The 19,955-nt window shown below is 43.9% G+C and overlaps 1 protein-coding gene across 1 annotated transcript in view; it reads right to left on the bottom strand.

The window, feature by feature from the left end:
- cemip (cell migration inducing hyaluronidase 1) overlaps positions 1–19,955 on the bottom strand; it is a 162,005-nt gene that overhangs the window by 89,840 nt on the left and 52,210 nt on the right. Inside the window, exons 2-6 of the mRNA XM_052063842.1 lie at positions 15,295–15,472; positions 5,317–5,454; positions 4,477–4,615; positions 3,732–3,968; positions 1,932–2,111 (exon numbers count right to left, since the gene is read on the bottom strand). Of these exons, the coding sequence (XP_051919802.1) occupies positions 1,932–2,111; positions 3,732–3,968; positions 4,477–4,615; positions 5,317–5,454; positions 15,295–15,349 (749 nt within the window). The 5' untranslated portion in view covers positions 15,350–15,472. The remainder of the gene's footprint in view (positions 1–1,931; positions 2,112–3,731; positions 3,969–4,476; positions 4,616–5,316; positions 5,455–15,294; positions 15,473–19,955) is intronic.

Here is a 19,955-nt window from a genome sequence, read left to right as displayed (position 1 = left end):
TTTATTTATCTATTTATTTATTTATTTATTTTTACTGAGATGTGTTTTTGCACCTACAGCCCTTTAAATCCTGAAGATGCAACGTGTGATTAAATTATTCTCTATTCTCTGTTTTATTTTTTTCAAGATTTATTTTACCATTACTTACAAAGTTCCTGTTATATTTACTTTGAGCACATTCTGCATCTACGCATAGTACTGTGACCTTTACGCGCCCACTACTAACTCCAGCACAGCTACCGTCCCAGCCCAAAGCACAGACCCTGACTCTTTTGACAGGGAGGAGAGAACACCTTCACAAAGGCTCAATCCAGGTATATTTTGAGTGTTTATTTACTTTTTAAATTTTTCCGACAGATGCTCTGGCCTTTCGTGAAACAATTGTATGCATTTTCTGCATTTATTTTAGTTCGGTCTGTGTCCACGGAAAAAGAAAAATCCCAGCATGAAGTTACAGCTTCAACCACATGAATGCTATCAGATGATTCTGCACAATGGCGAGCAAACAGTGAAAAGAGTTCACTCAAAACAAAATGATCCTTCCCTCCCCGCACTTCTGCCAAGATATTATTTTTCCACAAAACAATGACAAACCTCTATAAAGATTCATCAAAGAGAAATTTAAGATGGTCATGAAAAATGCCTCCATAGAGAAGAAGGACTCTGAGACATTGTCAACAGTAACCAACATAAATAATGAGCTTATGACTTGGACAAATATTTGGTACAACATACTTTATCGGGTTAATCGTGTCAGCAAACTTTTGCAGAGCCCCACGAGTTCTCTTGAGGTTCTTGAAAGAGAGACATGTCCAGTCCAAAAGTATCTGGAAAAGTTCAGGCACAGTGGCTGATGCCAAAACTGAGACTAGAGAAATAGCTGAAACTTTAGACATTAAGATGATGTTTCCTGCCAAAAGACAACGTAAAACCAAATGGCAGTTCAAATATGAGGGCAGAGAGAGAGTTGACACCATAGGAAAAGTTCAGTAGAGTTTTTCATCCCGCAAGTGGACACAGCCCTGAGCAGCCTAAATTACAGGTTTTCTAGGATAGAAGATATCTATCACTTTGATGGTCTTCTACTTTTAAAACAAGAAGTTTTGAGAGCAATTGAAGAGAACACTCTTCCAGAAAAGTGTAAAAAACTTGAAAGAGCTCTTCACGACATTGATTCAGAGGATTAGGTGATGGAGGTCAGGGCTGCATACCATGCACTTCCTGAAAATGTATCCTCCCTTAGTGACATGCTTACCCATATTTACAAGAAGCAAATGCTTGATCTTGACACAAGCCTCTACTTCGCAATCCAACTTTTAATGACAACGTCAACAACTATTGACAAAGGAGGTGTCAGGAGACATTCTAATTAGATGCCTGAGCCACCTCATCTGATAATTGGCTTGGTGATTGTCTAAGCGGTGTTTTGTGTGATCCTTCATCTAGGACCTGGTAAAAAATTGTCTGGAACTTTATGCACCTGCCATCGGTGACCCTACCAGGTGCATAAAGTTCCAGACAATTTAGCTCCTCAATTCAGACACACACGCACGCATGCACGCAAACGCACACACACACACACACACACACACATACACACACACACACATGCAGACACAAAAATGTTAAATTTCAATTCATAAGGTAATTGAGCATGCTTATTTTGACCCATGAAAAAAATGAATTTCTTTCATTAGTCAATATAAATGTAATTTCATACATGTTAAATATCGTAATAATATCGATATTGCAATATTCAATGTCCATATTGCATATCTCATGTTTGTCCAATGTGGTGCCGCCTTACTCGATACCATGCATGGCAGCAGGAATAGTGTGGTAATACTGAATAACTTGAGTGCTTTAAGATAATAAATAAGAATATAATGGCTGAAATCATATTTAAATTATTTGTTTTCTTGTGTGCTCACCTAAATCCCAAAGTGTTGATATGCTGACTGCCAAGCCTGAAGATGCTCTTTTTGGCGAAGTCCTCCAAGTTGTTGGATCCCTCATCGTTGACCACCATGGCGACAATGAGTCCTGCATCCACAGCATCCAAATACTTTGCAAGGCGATTGCTCTCATCCTCACTGCGATATGTGTCAAACCTATGGAAATGAAAGCAGACCCGTCACCAGACCTCAATTTTTGGAATGCATGAAAAACTCTCGACTGTATTTTCATTTTTTTGATTTTGGAGACATCAACCTGTTTTGTTATTTTGTTAAAACACACACACACACATGGGTTCCATCCCATATCCAGCACCCTGAGACTGGAAAGCCTACATGGAACGCCATTACCAGGTGGTTGGCATAGTCTACCGAAACATCTGTGCAGAGTATGGACTGGAAACCCCAAGGTAAAAATGGGAAACACCTCCAAAGGTGGTAGAGAATGACCGAGTGAAGATCCTGTGGGACTTCCAGATCCAGACTGACAAGATGGTAATGGCGAACCAACCAGATATCGTGATCATAGATAGAGGACAGAGGAAAGCTGTTGTAGTGAATATAGCCATCCCAAGTGATGGAAACATCAGAAAGAAGGAACACGAAAAACTCGAGAAATACCAAGGGCTCAGAGAGGAGCTGGAGAGAGCCTGTAAGGTAAAGGTGACAGTCGTGCCTGTAGTGGTCGGAGCACTCGGGGCAGTGACCCCCAAACTAGATGAGTGGTTGCAACAGATCCCGGGAACAACATCGGACATCTCAGTCCAGAAATGTGCAGTGCTGGGAACAGCAAAGATACTGAGCAGAACCCTCAAGCTTCCTGGCCTCTGGTAGAGGACCCGAGCTGAATGAGGGACGGACACCACCCGAGGGGCAAGATGAGGATTTTTTTTTAAATATATTCACACACACACACACACACACACACACACACACACACACACACACATACTCGTGGGGCTGTACAAAAGACAGGCAGAGTCAGCCCTCGGAATTAAACCACTGATACACCAGACCAAAGCGGTGCTCTTTTGCTCATGCGTGCAAGATATGGCGATATTATTTCCAAGATTGTCCATGGCGTTGTAGCTCGCAAACCAGCACCATGTGTGTTGCACCTCCTGATCCACCCGTTATCAAAAGTGTAGTTTGAAAATATCATCCATGCACTGCTGCATCTTTCACATCAAGAGTGGAATCTCCCTTCATAATATTGGCTGGAAACGATGTCTTCAATCTTTCAGAATTAACGCCGTAGGTGCATTCCATTTGGGGTAGCTGTGTGCGTGCATTGTTGTGTAGTTGAGTTCAATGTATAGACAGATGCCGGGTATCTAGCAATGTGTTCAATAAACATGGCGGCAAACTATAAGATTATGAAGTTAATTATCGGAAAAACATTTTACTGCTGCAAATGGCATACATTTGTGAAATATCCCTTTAATTGAAATTGATCATGAATAAACAGTGAATATAGTTTGCCCTTTCAGTTATTTCGCCTTGAGGTGTCATCATTGTAGGGCCTTTTTCACTTCCAAAATGTGTTAATGCCTTGTGACTTTGATATCAAAAAATGCTAAATTTAAGTTTAAGGATGTTTGTTTGAAATGGCCCTCCTGAAAATGTTTCTAGATCATAAAATAAAGTTTGCTGCTCTGCACAGTGTGGATTTAAGCAATAAAAGCTGTTGAATATACAAAGTACAAAAAGAAAACCAAATGGTTGAGGAGAGAGAGAGAGAGAGAGAAATCGCCTCAAATTTGAGTGTCTACTCACCTGTCATCACTCAGTACCTCTCCTTTCTTGGGGTCAATTACATGGACAATGATGCCTCGGTTCCCCCAGCTTCTCTCCAACAGGTAGTGATTTTGGTGGCTTTCTCCGGGATAGAGGGTTTTATTCAAGAAAGTCCATGAGAGCTTCTTTGCTCCGTGGATCTCCAAAATCCCTCCGGTCCCTACACCAATGTATTTGCGGCCAAAATAGCTGTGCTCCTGATCAGTGTCATCTGACCTGGGAACAGCAGTGCGCAAGAGTCATTTTCAAAAATAAAAAAAGCCACCGAGAAGAGTGCAGTATCTTGTCACTAAAGTCAAGTCTAATGGTTATCGTATGAAATGTTTCATGCCACTCAGTGTGCACTTTACTTTACCGGCATTGTGTGTCTCACACAATGCAAGAATGTTTGTACGTACAGTTTGTACAGTGCACACACGCGCTCGTCCTCTCTCTCTCTCTCTCTCTCTCTCTCTCTCTCTCTCTCTCTCTCTCTCTCTCTCTTGCTCTCTCTCTCTCTCTCTCTCTGTCTCTCTCTCTCTCACTCACACACACACACACACCCACACATACTCTCTCGCTCTCTCTCTCTCTCTCTCTCTCTCTCTCACACACACACACACACGCACGCACGCACGCACGCACGCACGCACACACACACACACACACACACACACACACACACACACACACACACACACACACACACACACACACATTATTTTGTTTTTTTACTGAACTTTACCTTCCAAACAGAGAAATGGTAAGGTTGCCCTTGTAAGGACAGTCTTGACTTCCAATGTGCAGTTCCCCTTTATTTCCAATAAGAATGTGTTTTGTTCGAAGAAGAATCGCCCGGTTGGTGTCAGCAATGACCAGTTTCCCTGAGTAGGTGATAGACACAAGTTCAGGAGAGACAACAGGGAGCGGGAAGGTTAAGGCTCTTGATTTTTTGTTGTTGTTGTTTTTTTAGCTCCAGTGCCCTCAGACACTTCCTTTCTTTCCACCATTTATGCTTCAGTACAGGCAATGCATACACATGCAAGGTCTTGCTTTCACCACATTAGATTCTTTGATCATTGGGCAAAGCTTTGCCTTGAGCACATATCGCCAATTACATAATAGCAAAGCATGATTTTTGTCTTTGAAAGATCTTTGACTCTGAGGCACCGATTATGAAGGTGCTTGAATCTTAAATCAACTCATTAACCATGGCGCAAAACTCTTAGAAATAATCCCAGGAGCTGCAAGGATTTTTCTGAGACAGCTAATCCCCTTTCATATGAGAAAATTCAGAGGATCAGGGACAAGGCCAAAGAAAATTCTCAGTCATGCATGGTCATGGTTTTTTAAGGAGTATCCGATTGAGGGCAACTGGAACTTTCCGGTTCACAACATGTCACAAGTTCACAACAAAAATGGAAAGTGTAGTATTCACACTGAAGCCAAATTAGCCAGTAGCGAAATTATTAAGGATCACTGATCCAAGCACTATCCTCATTGCTTTAAGGATGACATTGGAATGGACAGAGTGCTGCCCCGCAGAGTAAAAACAATGGGTAAAACATGGATTTGTTTGTCTCACCTCCATGAAGAATCTCAATGGAGTGCACAGTAGCAGAAGTTGTGAGGAGGACCTTCCTGCCATAACTGATGACAACACGATGATGTTTACTATGTCCCGGCATCCATGGCTTCAGCCCCGGTTCTTTGTCAGGACACACTGTAAGAATGTGTGGGAGGAAATAACAGTGACACTTCTAATAACTCGCAGAAAGAACGTGTCATCCATTCATGTTGTGTCGACTGCAATAGAAAAAAAAAATACAAACTTAATTTTCACAGATCCCAAATGAAAAATCTTTTGTGGCGGAAAATGAGAAAATAAATTACAGAGCACTAATAAGACTACCAGGTAGCTATCTCCTGAACTACTGATGAAGAGAAGAAATAGAATTATTTACAGGGTTTTGGAGTTTCAATCCACAGTTCAATTAAAATCTATATAAAAAACAATGATTACTGTCTGATAACTGACTATTGCATTTATTTTGCTGTTATATACTGAGCAAAGAAAAAAATGCAATACGTGATTTTAATATTCTCATCAAGACTGCCTGAGCAATTCCATCATAATGATGATTATGATTATTGTTATTATAATTGTATGACAGAAGAGAGGCCTGGTGATCGACTATTTAGCGCGTCGGCCTCACAGTGCAGGCTTCGATTCCGGCTTCCTGTGTGGAGTTTGCATGTTCTCCCCGTACCTGTGTCGGTTTTCTCCGGGTACTTTGGTTTCCTCCCACATTCCAAGAACATTATTGATGGTCAGTTGAACTCTCTAAATTGTCCCTCTGTGAGTATGAGCACAAATGGTTGTATCTACAGTATATGTGTGCCCTGTGATTGGCTGGCAACTGTCGTGTTATCAAGTCAGGCACACGTGAGTCCAGCTGTCGTGTTAACGTGGATAACTTTTATTGAGCTTTCCCGAAGCATGTATTCTCTCTCCAGTCACTCTCGTCTCCCGCTCTCGACGCACACCCATGACGTAGTTGACCCGCGACTCTATCGTCATGCTGTACACAATTACACCACATCTCCCCTTTCTAGAATCATTGGGTAGACTGCCAATGATTCAACAGACCTTGAGGATTATTCTGCCTCGTAGTTGAGAGGTCTGCTCCTATCTCAGCCTGTGTCAAAAGATCACGTGCACAAAAACAAATGTCATTCTTATTTTCAACAATGGCTCCAACACACATATGTTCTGCAACCAGCTAGACATTGTAGAGCGAACAAAACAGCACGTTCAAACACATCACACCATACAGCTCCCCCGTTATGTTTTTTTTTTTTTTTAAATAAATTCAAACACCCTTACAAGCACAGCCTCATCGATTGTACCGAAACCGTAGGAGGAAGAGGGGGGGGGGGAGGGGCTTATAAGTCCAACCTGGTTGGTTTCACCACGACTCTCCCAAACCTGGTCTTGGTATTTGGAGTAGCTGGTGGGTCTGGAAGGTTCTGCTGCGGTGGTTCAGCTGATGGTTTTCCTGGAACGCTTCCCGAGAACTGTTCCGCTGCACCACGGTCACTCTGCTTAGGCGAGGACCTCATTGAGATGAGATGACGACGGTTTCGCCTGATGGTCCCATGGGGCTCCTCCACCAGATATAATCGTGGGGAAGCATGTCTTTCAATGATGGCTCCTTCCGCTCCTTGGTCCTTAATCCACACATCCTGTCCTGGGTCGAGTCTGACGAGGTTCTGTGCCCGATGCCGCATGTTGTAACGTTGAGCATCTTTTGTCCTCTTCTCCCGTTCACTCCGTACAACGGCATCTCGGTCAGGGACGGCTGGGTCGAGCAGGGCAGGAAGGACAGGCACCGTTGTGCGGAGTCCCCTCCCCATGAGAAGCTGAGCCGGACTGTACCCGTTTTCAAGAGGGGTAGCCCTGTATGCGAGTAAGGCCAGGTAGGGGTCATCTGCCTTTTTCAAGAGGCCTTTGACTGTCTGAATGGCACGTTCTGCCTCGGCATTTCCTTGTGGATATTGTGGGCTACTTGTAATGTGACGGAACCCGTAGGACTCCGCGAAAGCCCTGAAGCCCGTTCCGGAGAACTGGGGCCCTCCATCCGAAACTAGAAGGTCGGGAAACCCGTGGCGTGCATAGATCGACTTAAGGTGGCGAATTACCTCATCCAATTTTGAGGAGGCCAACGAAGCTATCTCCACGTACCTTGACATGTAGTCCACAACCAGCAAGTAGGTCTTGCCTCCGAGCACGAACAGATCTGCACCCAACTTCTCCTCCCATGGTCGGCCTGGGTAAGGTGATGGAATAATCATTGGCTCCCTCCGGTTCCGTCTCTCCTTGCAGCATGTTCGGCAGTTGAGAACCAACTCGTTCAGCTGTTGGCTCAGCCCGGGCCACCATACTGACTGCCGTGCTCGCTGTCTACACTTTACCACGCCTTGGTGACCTTCATGCAGTTTGGCGAGGACATCTTTTCTCATGGTTGGGGGTATGACGAGTCTCTGTCCCTTCAGTAAGATTCCGTCGTGGACTGTAAGGAACGCCTGCTCTGCTCTGTACAGCCCGAGTGCCGGTTCATTTGGACCGTGTTCGGGCCAGCCTTCTGTGCACAGCTGCATCACACGTGCACACACACTGTCCCTCCGCAGCTGCTCTCTCAGCTTTCTTAGGTATTCGGTGGTCGCCGGTAGGTTCTCCATCACCATGTCCGCGTAGATGTTCGTAACTTCGAGCAACTCCTTGTCGGCTGGTGTCTCCACCCTCTCCATGGGAGATCGAGACAGCGTGTCGGCTGTCCACAAGCACTTTCCTGGGACATGAGAGATGGAGTAAGAATAGCGCATGAGTCGCATCCTGAAGCGTTGGATCCGCGGAGGTAAGGCGTCCAAGGCTTGGGACGCCAGGAGACTCAGGAGAGGCTTGTGGTTCGTCTCCATCAGGAAATGCTTCCCGATGAGAAAGTTTCGAAATCTCTCGCAGGCCCAGGTCAGCGCCAGAGCCTCCTTCTCCACTTGTGCATGTCTCTGCTCCGTAGGTGTGAGCGACCGCGACATGTAGGCGATTGGCCTCCATTCTTCCTCCCACTTCTGGAGAAGAACGCCTCCGAATCCGTATGACGACGCGTCTGCAGACACTTTGCTCTCCCTGTTGGGATCGAACATGGCTAGCACTGGTGTGGACGTCAGCGCATCTTTTAAATCTTGGAAGGCTCACGCTTGGTCGACGCCCCACACCCAGCAGTTCTTTTTGGACAGGAGATCACAGAGAGGCTTATCCCTCTCTGCCAGCTGTGGCACAAATCTCCCAAGTTGGGTCAGCATTCCGAGAAAACTTCTCAACTCTGTTGTATTCGTTGGCTCCGGCATCATCCTTTTTGCCTCAGTATTGCCTGGGTCCGGCCTGATGCCTCTGTCTGAGATCACATGGCCTAGAAATGTCACCTCTGACTTTGACAGCTCACACTTTTTGACATTGAGCGTGATGCCTGCCTCCTGGATCCTCTCCAAAGTAGCATGCAGGCGGGCATCATGCTCCTCCTGTGTTCGGCCCCATATCAGCACATTGTCTATGTGGCAAACAACACCTTCCAGCCCTTCTGTAACCTCTGTTGCCATTCGGTTCTGAAAGTGTTCAGGGGCGGAGGCTATCCCGAAAGGTAGCCGCTTGAAGTAATAGCGCCCAAAGGGTGTGATAAAAGTTGTCAGCTTCTCCAAATGGGGTTTTAGGGGTATTTGCCAAACCCCATTTTTGCATCCAGCTTACTAAAAATCATGGCTCCGGGCAGCATGCCCAGTGTTTCCTCCACTGACGGCAGGATATACTTTTCTCTGCACACTGACTCGTTGAGTTTGGTGAGATCAACACAGATACGTACAGCACCTGATTTCTTGGGCACCACCACGATGCCAGCGCACCTGTCTGTTGGCTCCTCGATTCTGCATATCACCCCGTCGTTCCATGCGGGATAGCTCTTGCTTGACTTTGTCCAGTAACGGCAATGGAATCCTCCTTGGTGTTTTTAACGAGAAAGGTTCAGCCCCAGGTTTCAGCTTGATGTTGTACGGCTGCCGCATCACTCCGAGCCCAGTGCATATTTTGGGATAATTCACTTTTAGTGTCTCTATAGAGACGCTGCCTAGGCGTGCGACGAGCCCCAACCTGCAGCTCACAGATCTTCCCAGCAAGGCAGTATGCACTTGACGAGCGATGTACACATCCTCCATCACCTCCCTATCACCTTTCCTCAGCAGCAGCCTGGCGACGCCCACGACCTCAAGCGGGCTCCACCCTGGTCCCAGGAGTCGTTTTGTTGCCTTTCTGAGTTTAGTGAGATTGTTTTTGTACGTGCCCCTGAAAACTGTGTGTGGCAGAACGGTGACATCAGCGCCCGTGTCAATTTTGAACATCACACCACGCTGATTGATGTCAATTTTGACCATCCACGGGTCACGGTCTGTCGTAACACTGTCAAGGAGGAACCCCTCCTTGTCCTCATCTTCTTCGTCCCCTGTAACTTTGTGCGCAGATTTAGACTTGCACACACGCTTAAAATGTCCTTTCTTCCCGCAAGCATGACATTTTGCCTCATGAGCGGGACAATCACATTTGGATGGGATGGAGAGCTGCCGCATTTCTGACACACTGACTGTGCACCCCTTTCCTTATTGTAACGAGAACTTTGGGACTTGTTTGTCTGGCTATTAGCACAGGTAGGTGTGTTTTTAGCATACCTTAAATTGCTCTTGAACACTCTGTCAACAGATTCAGCGCCACTTGCCTCTGAGTTGGTGTCCCCTCGCAGATGAGACTGCTGCTTCTTCACCTCCTCGCTTTGCCGTGCAATTCTTATGGCCTTTTCGAGGGTTAAATCCGCGTCCAACTGCATGCGTTCAGACAATCCACTGTCTCGTAGTCCGACGACAATTCTGTCTCTGATCAGTGCATTGCGTAGCGCCCCGTAGCTACAATGCTCCGCCAGCACATATAGTGCAGTGACGAACGAATCCACACTCTCCCCTTCTTTCTGACGGTGCATGTTGAATACAGCCCGCTCGAAGATAACATTCTTCTTGACAACAAAGAAGTTTTGGAGTCCCCCGCGCACATCTTGGTATGTGAGCCGTTGAACATCGGTAAAATCCATCCCGCGTAGGATATCATCAGCCTCGTCACCCATGCAGTAAATCAATGCGTTCACCTGATTTTCTTCGGAACTAGCATTCAGGTTACTTGCCAGCCGAAATCTTTCGAATCTCCGGATCCATTTGTCCCACTCCTGCGGCTTTGAGAAGTCAAAGGGCTCCGGCGCCTGGATGTTGAACGTGGCGCACAGCCCCGCGGTGACGACCGGTCCCGCAGCCCGCTGTGCACCTAACGCCGCGGCTCCATCCGCCCGCGCCGAGGTTCCTTCCCCTCCGTCGCTCATTTCGCCTTTTGCCCTACACCGCCGTGTTCAAAGATCCTCCTCACACACTCCACGCCCATCACAGGACTTTTGACACCATGTCGTGTTATCAAGTCAGGCACACGTGAGTCCAGCTGTCGTGTTAATGTGGATAACTTTTATTGAGCTTTCCCGAAGCATGTATTCTCTCTCCAATCACTGTCTCGTCTCCCGCTCTCGACGCACACCCATGACGTAGTCGCCCCGCGACTCTATCGTCATGCTGTACACAATTACACCACAGCAACCACTTCAGAGGGGAGGCTCCAGCACACCCCGCGATCCTTATGAGGATAAGCGGATCAGAAAATGGATGAATGGATGTTTGAATGAATTGGCTTCTTCCTGTTATTTGATGAAATCCAATTACAGAGACGGGGGTGTTTAGCAAGATAGCAAGAAAAGAAATGAAAAGAAGAAATCAACTGGGAAAATAGTGAGTTTTATATAATAATAATAATAATAATAATAATAATAATAATACATTTTATTTATAAGCGCCTTTCAAAATACCCAAGGACACTTTACAATCAAAAAAGAGCAATAAAACCACAGATAAAATTATGAATAAAAAGGGATGGGGTTAAACTGAATATACAATTTTAAATAGGTGGGTTTTGAGATCAGTTTTGAATATGGGAAGAGAGTCAATATTACGGATGACGGGTGGGAGAGGGTTCTAGTGATGATTCGGGCTGAAGAATTCTGGACCTGTTGAAGTTTATGGAGGAATTTGTTGTGGACACCGAAGAGAAGTGAATTGCAATAGTCAATACGGGACTATAATAGTAGAGTGAGGGGTGAGAGAGGGATGGAGACGGTTGATATTGGTGGAAATATGCGGACTGGGTTATGTTATAAATATGAGAGTGGAACGATAGTGAGCTATTGAGGATGACACCCAGACTCTTGACCTGAAAGGAGGGGGACACAGTGGAGTTATCAATAGTGAGAGAGAAACTGTTCGTTTTGGTACAGTTGAGGCGGAGTTCTGTTTTGTAACTGTTAAGTTTGAGGAAGTTACGTGTAAACCAAGATTTAATTTCTGAAAGGCAGTGTGAGAGCGAGGATGGTAGGCATCGTGTTTTCTCTGTTCTGAGTTGAACTGGAGACTTCTAATCATCTGAGTCACGCTCTATTTGTTGAAAACGATTGGCGACAAATTAATCTTTCATTTCTGGTGGGTTTTACCACCGGGTGTAAAACCGGACCATAACAGAATGGCTGATCTCAAGAAGTCCTTTCAGTAGCTAGAGAGGGCTGGCCTGAAGGACAGCACAGAGGTACTCGTCCTGGCTGCTCAGGAGCAGGCCCTGAGCACCAGAGCCATTGAGGCCCAGATATACCACACCAGACAAGACCCAAGCTGTAGGTTGTTCAAAGAGGCACCTGAGACGATCCAACACATAACTGCAGGGTGTAAGATGCTGGCAGGGAAAACCTACATGGAACGCCATAACCTAGCTAATCTACCGAAACATCTGTGCGGAGTATGGACTGGAAACCCCAATGTTAAAATGGGAAACACCTCCAAAGGTGGTGGAGAATGACCGAGCGAAGATCCTGTGGGACTTCCAGATACAGACTGACAAGAGTAATAGCGAACCAACCAGATATCGTGATCATAGATGATGGGCAGAGGAAAGCCGTTGTAGTGGATGTAGCGGTCCCAAGTGATGGAAACATCAGAAAGAAGGAACACGACAAACTGGAGAAATACCAAGGGCTCAGAGAGGAGCTGAAGGGAGTTCCTCTGCAAGGTATGTAAGTGGTGTGACAATTGTTACATGAGCATTGTATCAAGACATCTAGAAATGCTGTGGCTAAAATTACTGCACAGAGAGGGAAGCAGTAAGGAGGAAGCTGCAAATGAGACATTATGCTTGAAATATGAGTAAATGAATGGCCGCAGGGGTCACATTAAAGCGTTGACACATTTCAATGACACTGATACAAACGAAGAGTGGAAGCAGTGATTCTCAGCCTGTAATGTTTTAGGCTAGCTGAGTTTGGGTTTTGCACCGTTTGTGTTCCAGGATTTAATTTGTCTTTTGGGTTACGCTATACCCATGTTTCCTGTTTTACACCACACGCTGATAATACCAATTTTCACACTCCTGTATTTGCCACATTCACATGGTTTGCCACATAGTTTACATGCAGTGCATGCATATTCAGGTTAAGGTCAGAATACCAGTTTCTGAAATATTCGTAGTAAACCATGTGTGAGCGGTCAGAGTTACTCGCATATATATGATAATTGAGATTAAGTGATACAGTATATCCTCATCCAAACTGTACAGATAACGTCATGCCACAAATGGACGTCATTTCCGCTTCTTAGTTTCTACCTACAATAAGGCTTTGTCTGAATATCCACCCTTATACCCTAACCCCTCATTGACTATGTAGTCTCGCACTAAATCGTAGTTCCCTCATTCTGTTTGGCTATTTGGACAAACTAGTTAACTACTTGCTCCTTGTCGGATATCACGTGACCACCATATTTGTCAAGATGCACCACCAGCACATTGAGATGTCCGACTATTTATTGTGAGTAGAAATTGTTTATTTAAAGGTGAATCATTTGTTGTACATATTTTAAATTAAATAAAAGTATTTATTTTCCATGCTTACTATATTGCTTTGACGCTTGCGCTGTCGCTTGTGCCATTTGGTTTGCTTGCTAGCAATCCATTTTCGTCTCTATTAACCTGTTGAGTGATCATCGATGCGCATTAGTTTCCCAAGTGCATTATGGATAATTTGGGGTGAACTACATTTTTAAAAAAAATTTGGACATTCAAACACTCCAACAAAATGCGGTGACCCCTTAATAGTGCCTTATATAGGGAATAGTATGGACATTTGGACACAGCCATGGCAAGGGGAAGTCATGTTTTACTTTTTCGATTTTTGCCGGCTGCACCTCATGGGCGGAGGGCCAGCCGCCAGGCGCTTTCCATCAAGCCTCACTTCAAGGCCTAGCCCCAAAAGGGGGTCTTTGATGACCAGTGTCCAGGCGAAGGACACAGAGGTCCAAATGTTTGATTTGAACGGATATGAGGTCATCTTTGTCTGGCCTCCTCAGCTATTTGTAATGGGTGACCCAACGATGGGTACAAAGCCCCTGCCAAATTAACGGTATATTCAAATATTACTTTGGCATGATTTTGACGAATATAATGATGATAATGATTCTCCGATTTTTAAGTACCGTATTTTCACGACTATAAGGCGCCATTAAAAGTCTTAAATTTTCTCCAAAATGGACAGGACGCCTTATGGTGCGGAGCGTCCTTTATATGCGCTGAGTTCCAAAATCTGACTGACAGCCGACACGCTGTTTATATAGAGAAAAGGCGGAAGTGACTGTGGCCAGGCATGCGGGAAAGAAGTCGGCCAATCAGGGAAGGGTGGGCGTGTATATATACATATATGGAGAGTGAGAGGGAGAGAGAGAGGGAGAGAGAGGACAGGCAAGCTAGTCCGCCAATGGTGAAGGGTGGGCGTGTAAATGGACGCTAAAGGGACGCCTCAAGCCAGTACCAACACTTGTATAGAGTGTGGCAATGTGCATTGTTGCAAAAAAACTCCGGTTTTGGTTTCTAAGAACACCTGAAAATAAATTCGACAAAAAGACACGCCTACGAAGCTCAGTTCAAACTTAAAGCCACCGGTTATGCTTTTGGCATGCGTGCCCATCTCACAGCAGCGGTGAAAAACCAAGTCAAGCAAATGAACTCTGAGCTGGCCGTTATTCCCGGAGGCTTGACTAAAGAACTCCAACCGCTGGACATTGGCATCAACCGGGCGTTCAAAGTAAAGTTGCAAACGGCATGGGAACAATGGATGATCGGTGGCAAACACAACTTTACAAAGAGTGAGAGGCAGTGCTTGGCGAGTTACGCCACAATACGCAACAACGAGAGGGAACGCAGCGTTTTTGATGGATTACGGTACTTGCACAATTGTTCAATTCTTTATACACACACGCGCTGCCACCATGTTTCGCTCTGTTCTTTACTTTCAAATGTGGGAAAGCTTCACACGAGAGAAATGTTGACTTTGCTGTTGCTACTCCTTCTTTCCGCTCGGCAATGCGTAGCAACTCACAACAGCATGTGATGCATTCAATGACAACTGAGATGTGCAGTCCTCTGCTTCTGATACAGAGGATGAGGACTTTGATGGATTTCTGGGTGATGATTGATCGAAAAACGTGAGAACATTGTACGATGGCTAAATAAAATACACCCGAACTCAGTTCTGCTTTCGTTGCCTTTTTAAAAACGTGTTTTTAGCTTATCTGTAGGTCTTGGCATGCTACCGTATGCTTCAAGCTAACGTGTTAGAGTGCGCGCATGCATGCCGTATGTTTAAGCTGGCGTATGTTTTACCACTGTAAAACTGCGGCCATTAGTAAGGTGCGTCCTGTGTATGTGTAAAATACAGAAATGTCACCCATTAATGGGACTGCGGCCATTAGTACGGTGCGTCGAATAGTCGTGAAAATACGGTACTCTAAACTCACCAAGTCTGTTTTGAAATAGGTCAGTGAAAAGCTCAAAACTCACATGCTTGGATGGTGGTGTACAGCAGAGCTGCAACAAACACAAAACAAGTCTTCATCACTCTCAGCTTCCCACGGACCAACCTAACGCCAGAGGCCTTCTAAGGTTGTTTTGGACCTCCCACTGGGCTGCAGATGGAGCCAAGTGTGCCAAGTTCACAGGGAGTGGTAATCACAGAGATCTGAAAAAGAAAATAGGCAAAAAAGGATTTCACATGGCACGTACACCTTTATCATTTCAACTTGGCCCGAGATTCCAGCATGAGAGCACAAATGAATTTATGATTATTAAACCTTGACTAAAAATGATTTTTATGTCCTTTAACATTTACAGTCATTATGTGCTACCATTTGTCCTAACATACTGTGTTGCTAGCTTTTTAAATAATTTCATTCCTTCAAGGGTTACAAAATAAAAATTAAAAAAATAATTGAATTCACAAATTGAAGGACATGAATCATTTGAGTATGGGCAATATTATCTAACTGCTTTGCAATGATGGTAGATTCATCCTGATTACTGATGCTTAACAATCTCAACTTCTTGCATGTCTAATTGTGAACGTGTTGACTACACCAAAAAATTTCACAGGCAGACTTTTTGAAATAAATAAATAGCATAATCTTCATGAAGTGTACAGCCCAACTTTGAACTATTTAATTAGCTTATACAGGAATTTAGGGAAATTGCTAAGGGAAAACAAGTGCAGAATAAACACGATACGTATTCATCTTTTTTTGAAAATTTTAATTGCCTGTTTATTTCATTATCTTTAGTTTCTGTATTATTGCGACTTTGTCCTTGTCGAACCAGAAGTATGCTGGTGATGATTTACCTAACAGGGTGCATCTTGTGTTCTGTTCAATTTGGTATTTTTAGATAAAATACAACTTTGAATGACAAAGTTGTATGCACGTCACAAGGACGTGGCAGCAAAATGCAAATCAGATCCAACCAGAAGGGTATAGGCAATAATTAAATAGGATATACGTTATGTACAGCTTGGTATTGAATATAATTGAACAGAATGTAATATGTCAATATGAGTGTATCATTCAACAGGTTTGTACAGATTATGGACAGTCTGAGAATGATGATGAGCAGAGGTCACGACCTTTTTGAAACTAAGACGTACTTCTCGGCTACAGGCTAATAATACAAGGAGCTACCAGTTTGGTACGCAATTCTGAAATAACAAACTTGCTCAAATTATCTTTGCAGTATGTTATCAAACTATTAATATCCAACTACAGCATGAGACGACCTAATCGGGTTTCATGATTTCTCACAAAAATGATCAACAATGAATACTGCCTGTGTGGAAGTGCGTGGGGAACGAGGAGATAAGCTGGGACACAACAGTGGGGAAAAAGCTGATCCTGGTGGTTTTAGTCAATAGGTTGGCAATATTTTGGGTGAGGGTGGAGGAGCAGTGGCTGAATAGCCAAACAGGTTGGGGCGTGTCTGTCAAAAAGTTCAATAACATGAAAACACACTTGCCCAGATCTGTAAATTTGGTTATTATCTTGGAGGGCATAACTCTGTTAAATGTTGTCCAACTGTTTGTCATTATTGCCAAGGTAAGAGAGGATAGTACCATTGTTATGCAGTCCAGGCTGGGGGAAAGGTTTTTCTTCCCTCTATCTGAACTACAATATCCGGAAACTGTATGTATGCACGGGCTCAACTGTATCATCGCCACCAGAAACCATTCCAATTTGCTAATCCGAGAAGCACAAGGATTTGTGTTTTTCTTGGCAAAGCATCAATTGTTGAAAATAATTCAATTGTGGTTTAAGCAGATTTAACGATGTCAGCAGTGAACTAGCCACAGTTATTTTATCTGGTTTCACATCTGTCATTTGTGGAAGAGAAGTATGAGGGTGGTTTTGAACAGTCTGAGTTCAATAAGAGTCCACATGACCACCTGATAAAACAAACAAATGGGTAACACTCGATCAAATCATAGTCTCTGAGTACCAGAGACTCTGACACTGTCAAATAATGGGCCAAGTAACGCATGTAAATTTTGTAATGATTCCTGTAGTTCTGAACTGTGAAATTTGAGTTTTAACAGGTCCAATCCATGGAAATTCCTGAAGTGAAGGTCCAGAGAATCATACTATTACCATGCATGCATTTATACTTTGGGTTCAATATTTTGGTTCAGCTAGCAGGAGTTCTTCAACAACTATCAAATAATGACGATACAGGTCTCATCAATACATGTGTTGCCTGTGCCTTACCTTCAAATATAGAGCACTTTAACAATAACCACAACTGTAACGTAAACATAAATAAAATTGGATTAATTAATTAATTACATTTTATCGTTCTAATTAAAATGTCCAAGTTGACGAGTTCCATCACATTTGGTATAGATTGGCATGTGGCGGACTTTTTGTCTGTTTCAGCATTGGACAGTTTCTATAAAGTAAGCTCAGTCATGTTGGTCAATTATTTTGGAGTTCTTATTTTCAAGTAAAGTTTCCCCATGCGGTTGTTTTGTTGTCCCGAATCACTCACAACTTTGAATGCAGCTTTTGGATGAACTGTAACTGTCACTCCTTTACAGATAGAAGGAAAATCCATTTCGCCATTAAAAGCTTGGAGGTGAAACTATATCAGCGTAACCACTTGAGAAACTGTGTATTATGTTTATAGTATGATAAATAGTACTAATATGCAGTATGAAAAGCTCTGAAACAGCGCATCAAGTCTTTTACAGTGAACAATCTAGATTCTCTAAATTCTTGGGGGAACTCTGATGACCTATACACATCTGTTGAAAGCATGTTAGTGATTACCAGGCTCTTCAAAGGTACTGCGGTTAAATTCCCAGTTATGCATTCTAAGTGTTATTGTCTCATGAGGGAGCTCTTTTCCAGGTTTTTCAGAAATGGCTGCCAACTTGGCAACAAAACTGGTTCATTGTTGTAGGCCTGAGTAAAAAGCCGCCTTAGAGGAATATAAAACAACGCTACTGTACTGCTAATTAAGGCCTCTTTAAAAAGTAAAAAAGCTTCACCTACAATCATCAGATGCTATGTGAAAAAAATCACTTTGTCTGTATTTTACATTTCTCCTTTGTAAACTCCCTTATCTATAACAATTGTCAAGAACAAAATTAAAAGAAAACAAACTCATTTTATTCCCACTGCTATTGACCACTATGTTGACACTTTGTAACGAATGGCCATCTTTGTATAATTCATGGCTGCAAACCAGGTCATTAAGGATTTGTTAGGGTGGTTCTGTTTTGACCAACACGTGGCTCTTCCTGCAGTGGCACACGTGTTGGTCATTGTTTCGTTAGTGTTTCTGCTTAAAGCAGGGGTGCCCATTAGGTAGATCCTGATCTACCGGTAGATCTAAGACAGATTGCAAGTAGATCCGAGGAGTCTCGAGAAGAAAAAAAACAAACAACCATTATTGTGTCTTTGTACATCTAAGTAATATATTTTTTGTGTTAATATACAGTGCACACTAATCATCTTATCAGTCTCATTTTCACAAAAAAAATAATAATAATCAAATAAAGCAGGTAAATGTTAAATTTACGGTGGAAGTTGTTAGCGCTCAGCAGTTTGCAATTGCAGCTTGTGATCAGAGCTGTTGCGCTCTATCTTTTATCGTCATGATTCTCATTCAGAGTTTGCTTCGTGTACAATTCACCGAAAGGCACGAGCAAAGAATTTGAATCTAGGAGGGCCCAGGGAAGCACTTTAAAACGGTACGTGTGAGCTACGATAGTTAACAGGCTGCAAAAGTGTGTCGCATGCCTCCGTTTCAGGCTGTTTCTCATCATGGCGTGCACATGTGTGTGTGTGTGTGTGTGTGTGTGTGTGTGTGTGTGTGCGTGTGTGCGTCAAGGTGGCCGCTGCGAAGCCTTCCACGAAAATCTGTGAATCCCAGATACCAATGCTACTATTGCATGAATAAAGTTACTTGCATTAGCAGTACTTGAATTACGATAAACTTTGACTTGCACAAGACAGAATGACTTTGGACTTGCTTGAGACTTAAAGGTTACAGCAATAATCGTGACTCCTAAGACTTACAGAGTTGTGGCTTGATTCCATCTGTGCTGAGAACGGGTAGATGACTAAATTAAAGGGTAAAAAAACCCAAAATGTTCAAAGCAAGAATATGATTTATGAGCCAGCACTAGTCAAAACATCCATCCATCCATCCATCCATCTATTTTCTGATCCGCTTTATCCTCACAAGGGTCGCAAGGCCGTGCCGGAGCCTATTCCAGCTGTCTTCGGGCAGTAGGCGGGGGACAGTCTGAACTGGTTGCCAGTCAATCGCAGCGCATACAGAGACGAACAGCGATCCACACACACACTCACATCTAGGGACAATTTATGGAGTTCAATCAGCCTGCCATGCATGGTTTTGGAATGTGGGAGGAAACCGGAGTATCCAGTGAAAGCCCACATAGGCACGGGGTGAACATGCAAACTCTACACAGGAAGGCTGGAGCTGGAATCGAACCCGGTACCTCTGCACTGTGGGGTTGACTAACTACTGGACCACCGGGCCGCCCTACTAGTCAAAACACTGTAATATAATTAATATTTCAAAAAGAATCAAACTGAGTAACTATACAACAAGGGGGTACCACGTTGGGTTCATATATGTGCAATCACACTGTGGGT

This window comes from Hippocampus zosterae, chromosome 4, assembly GCF_025434085.1.
Source record: "Hippocampus zosterae strain Florida chromosome 4, ASM2543408v3, whole genome shotgun sequence".
Classification (NCBI taxonomy): domain Eukaryota; kingdom Metazoa; phylum Chordata; class Actinopteri; order Syngnathiformes; family Syngnathidae; genus Hippocampus; species Hippocampus zosterae.
Note: the sequence above shows the minus strand (reverse complement) of the source record. Positions and strands in the feature narration are given on the sequence as shown.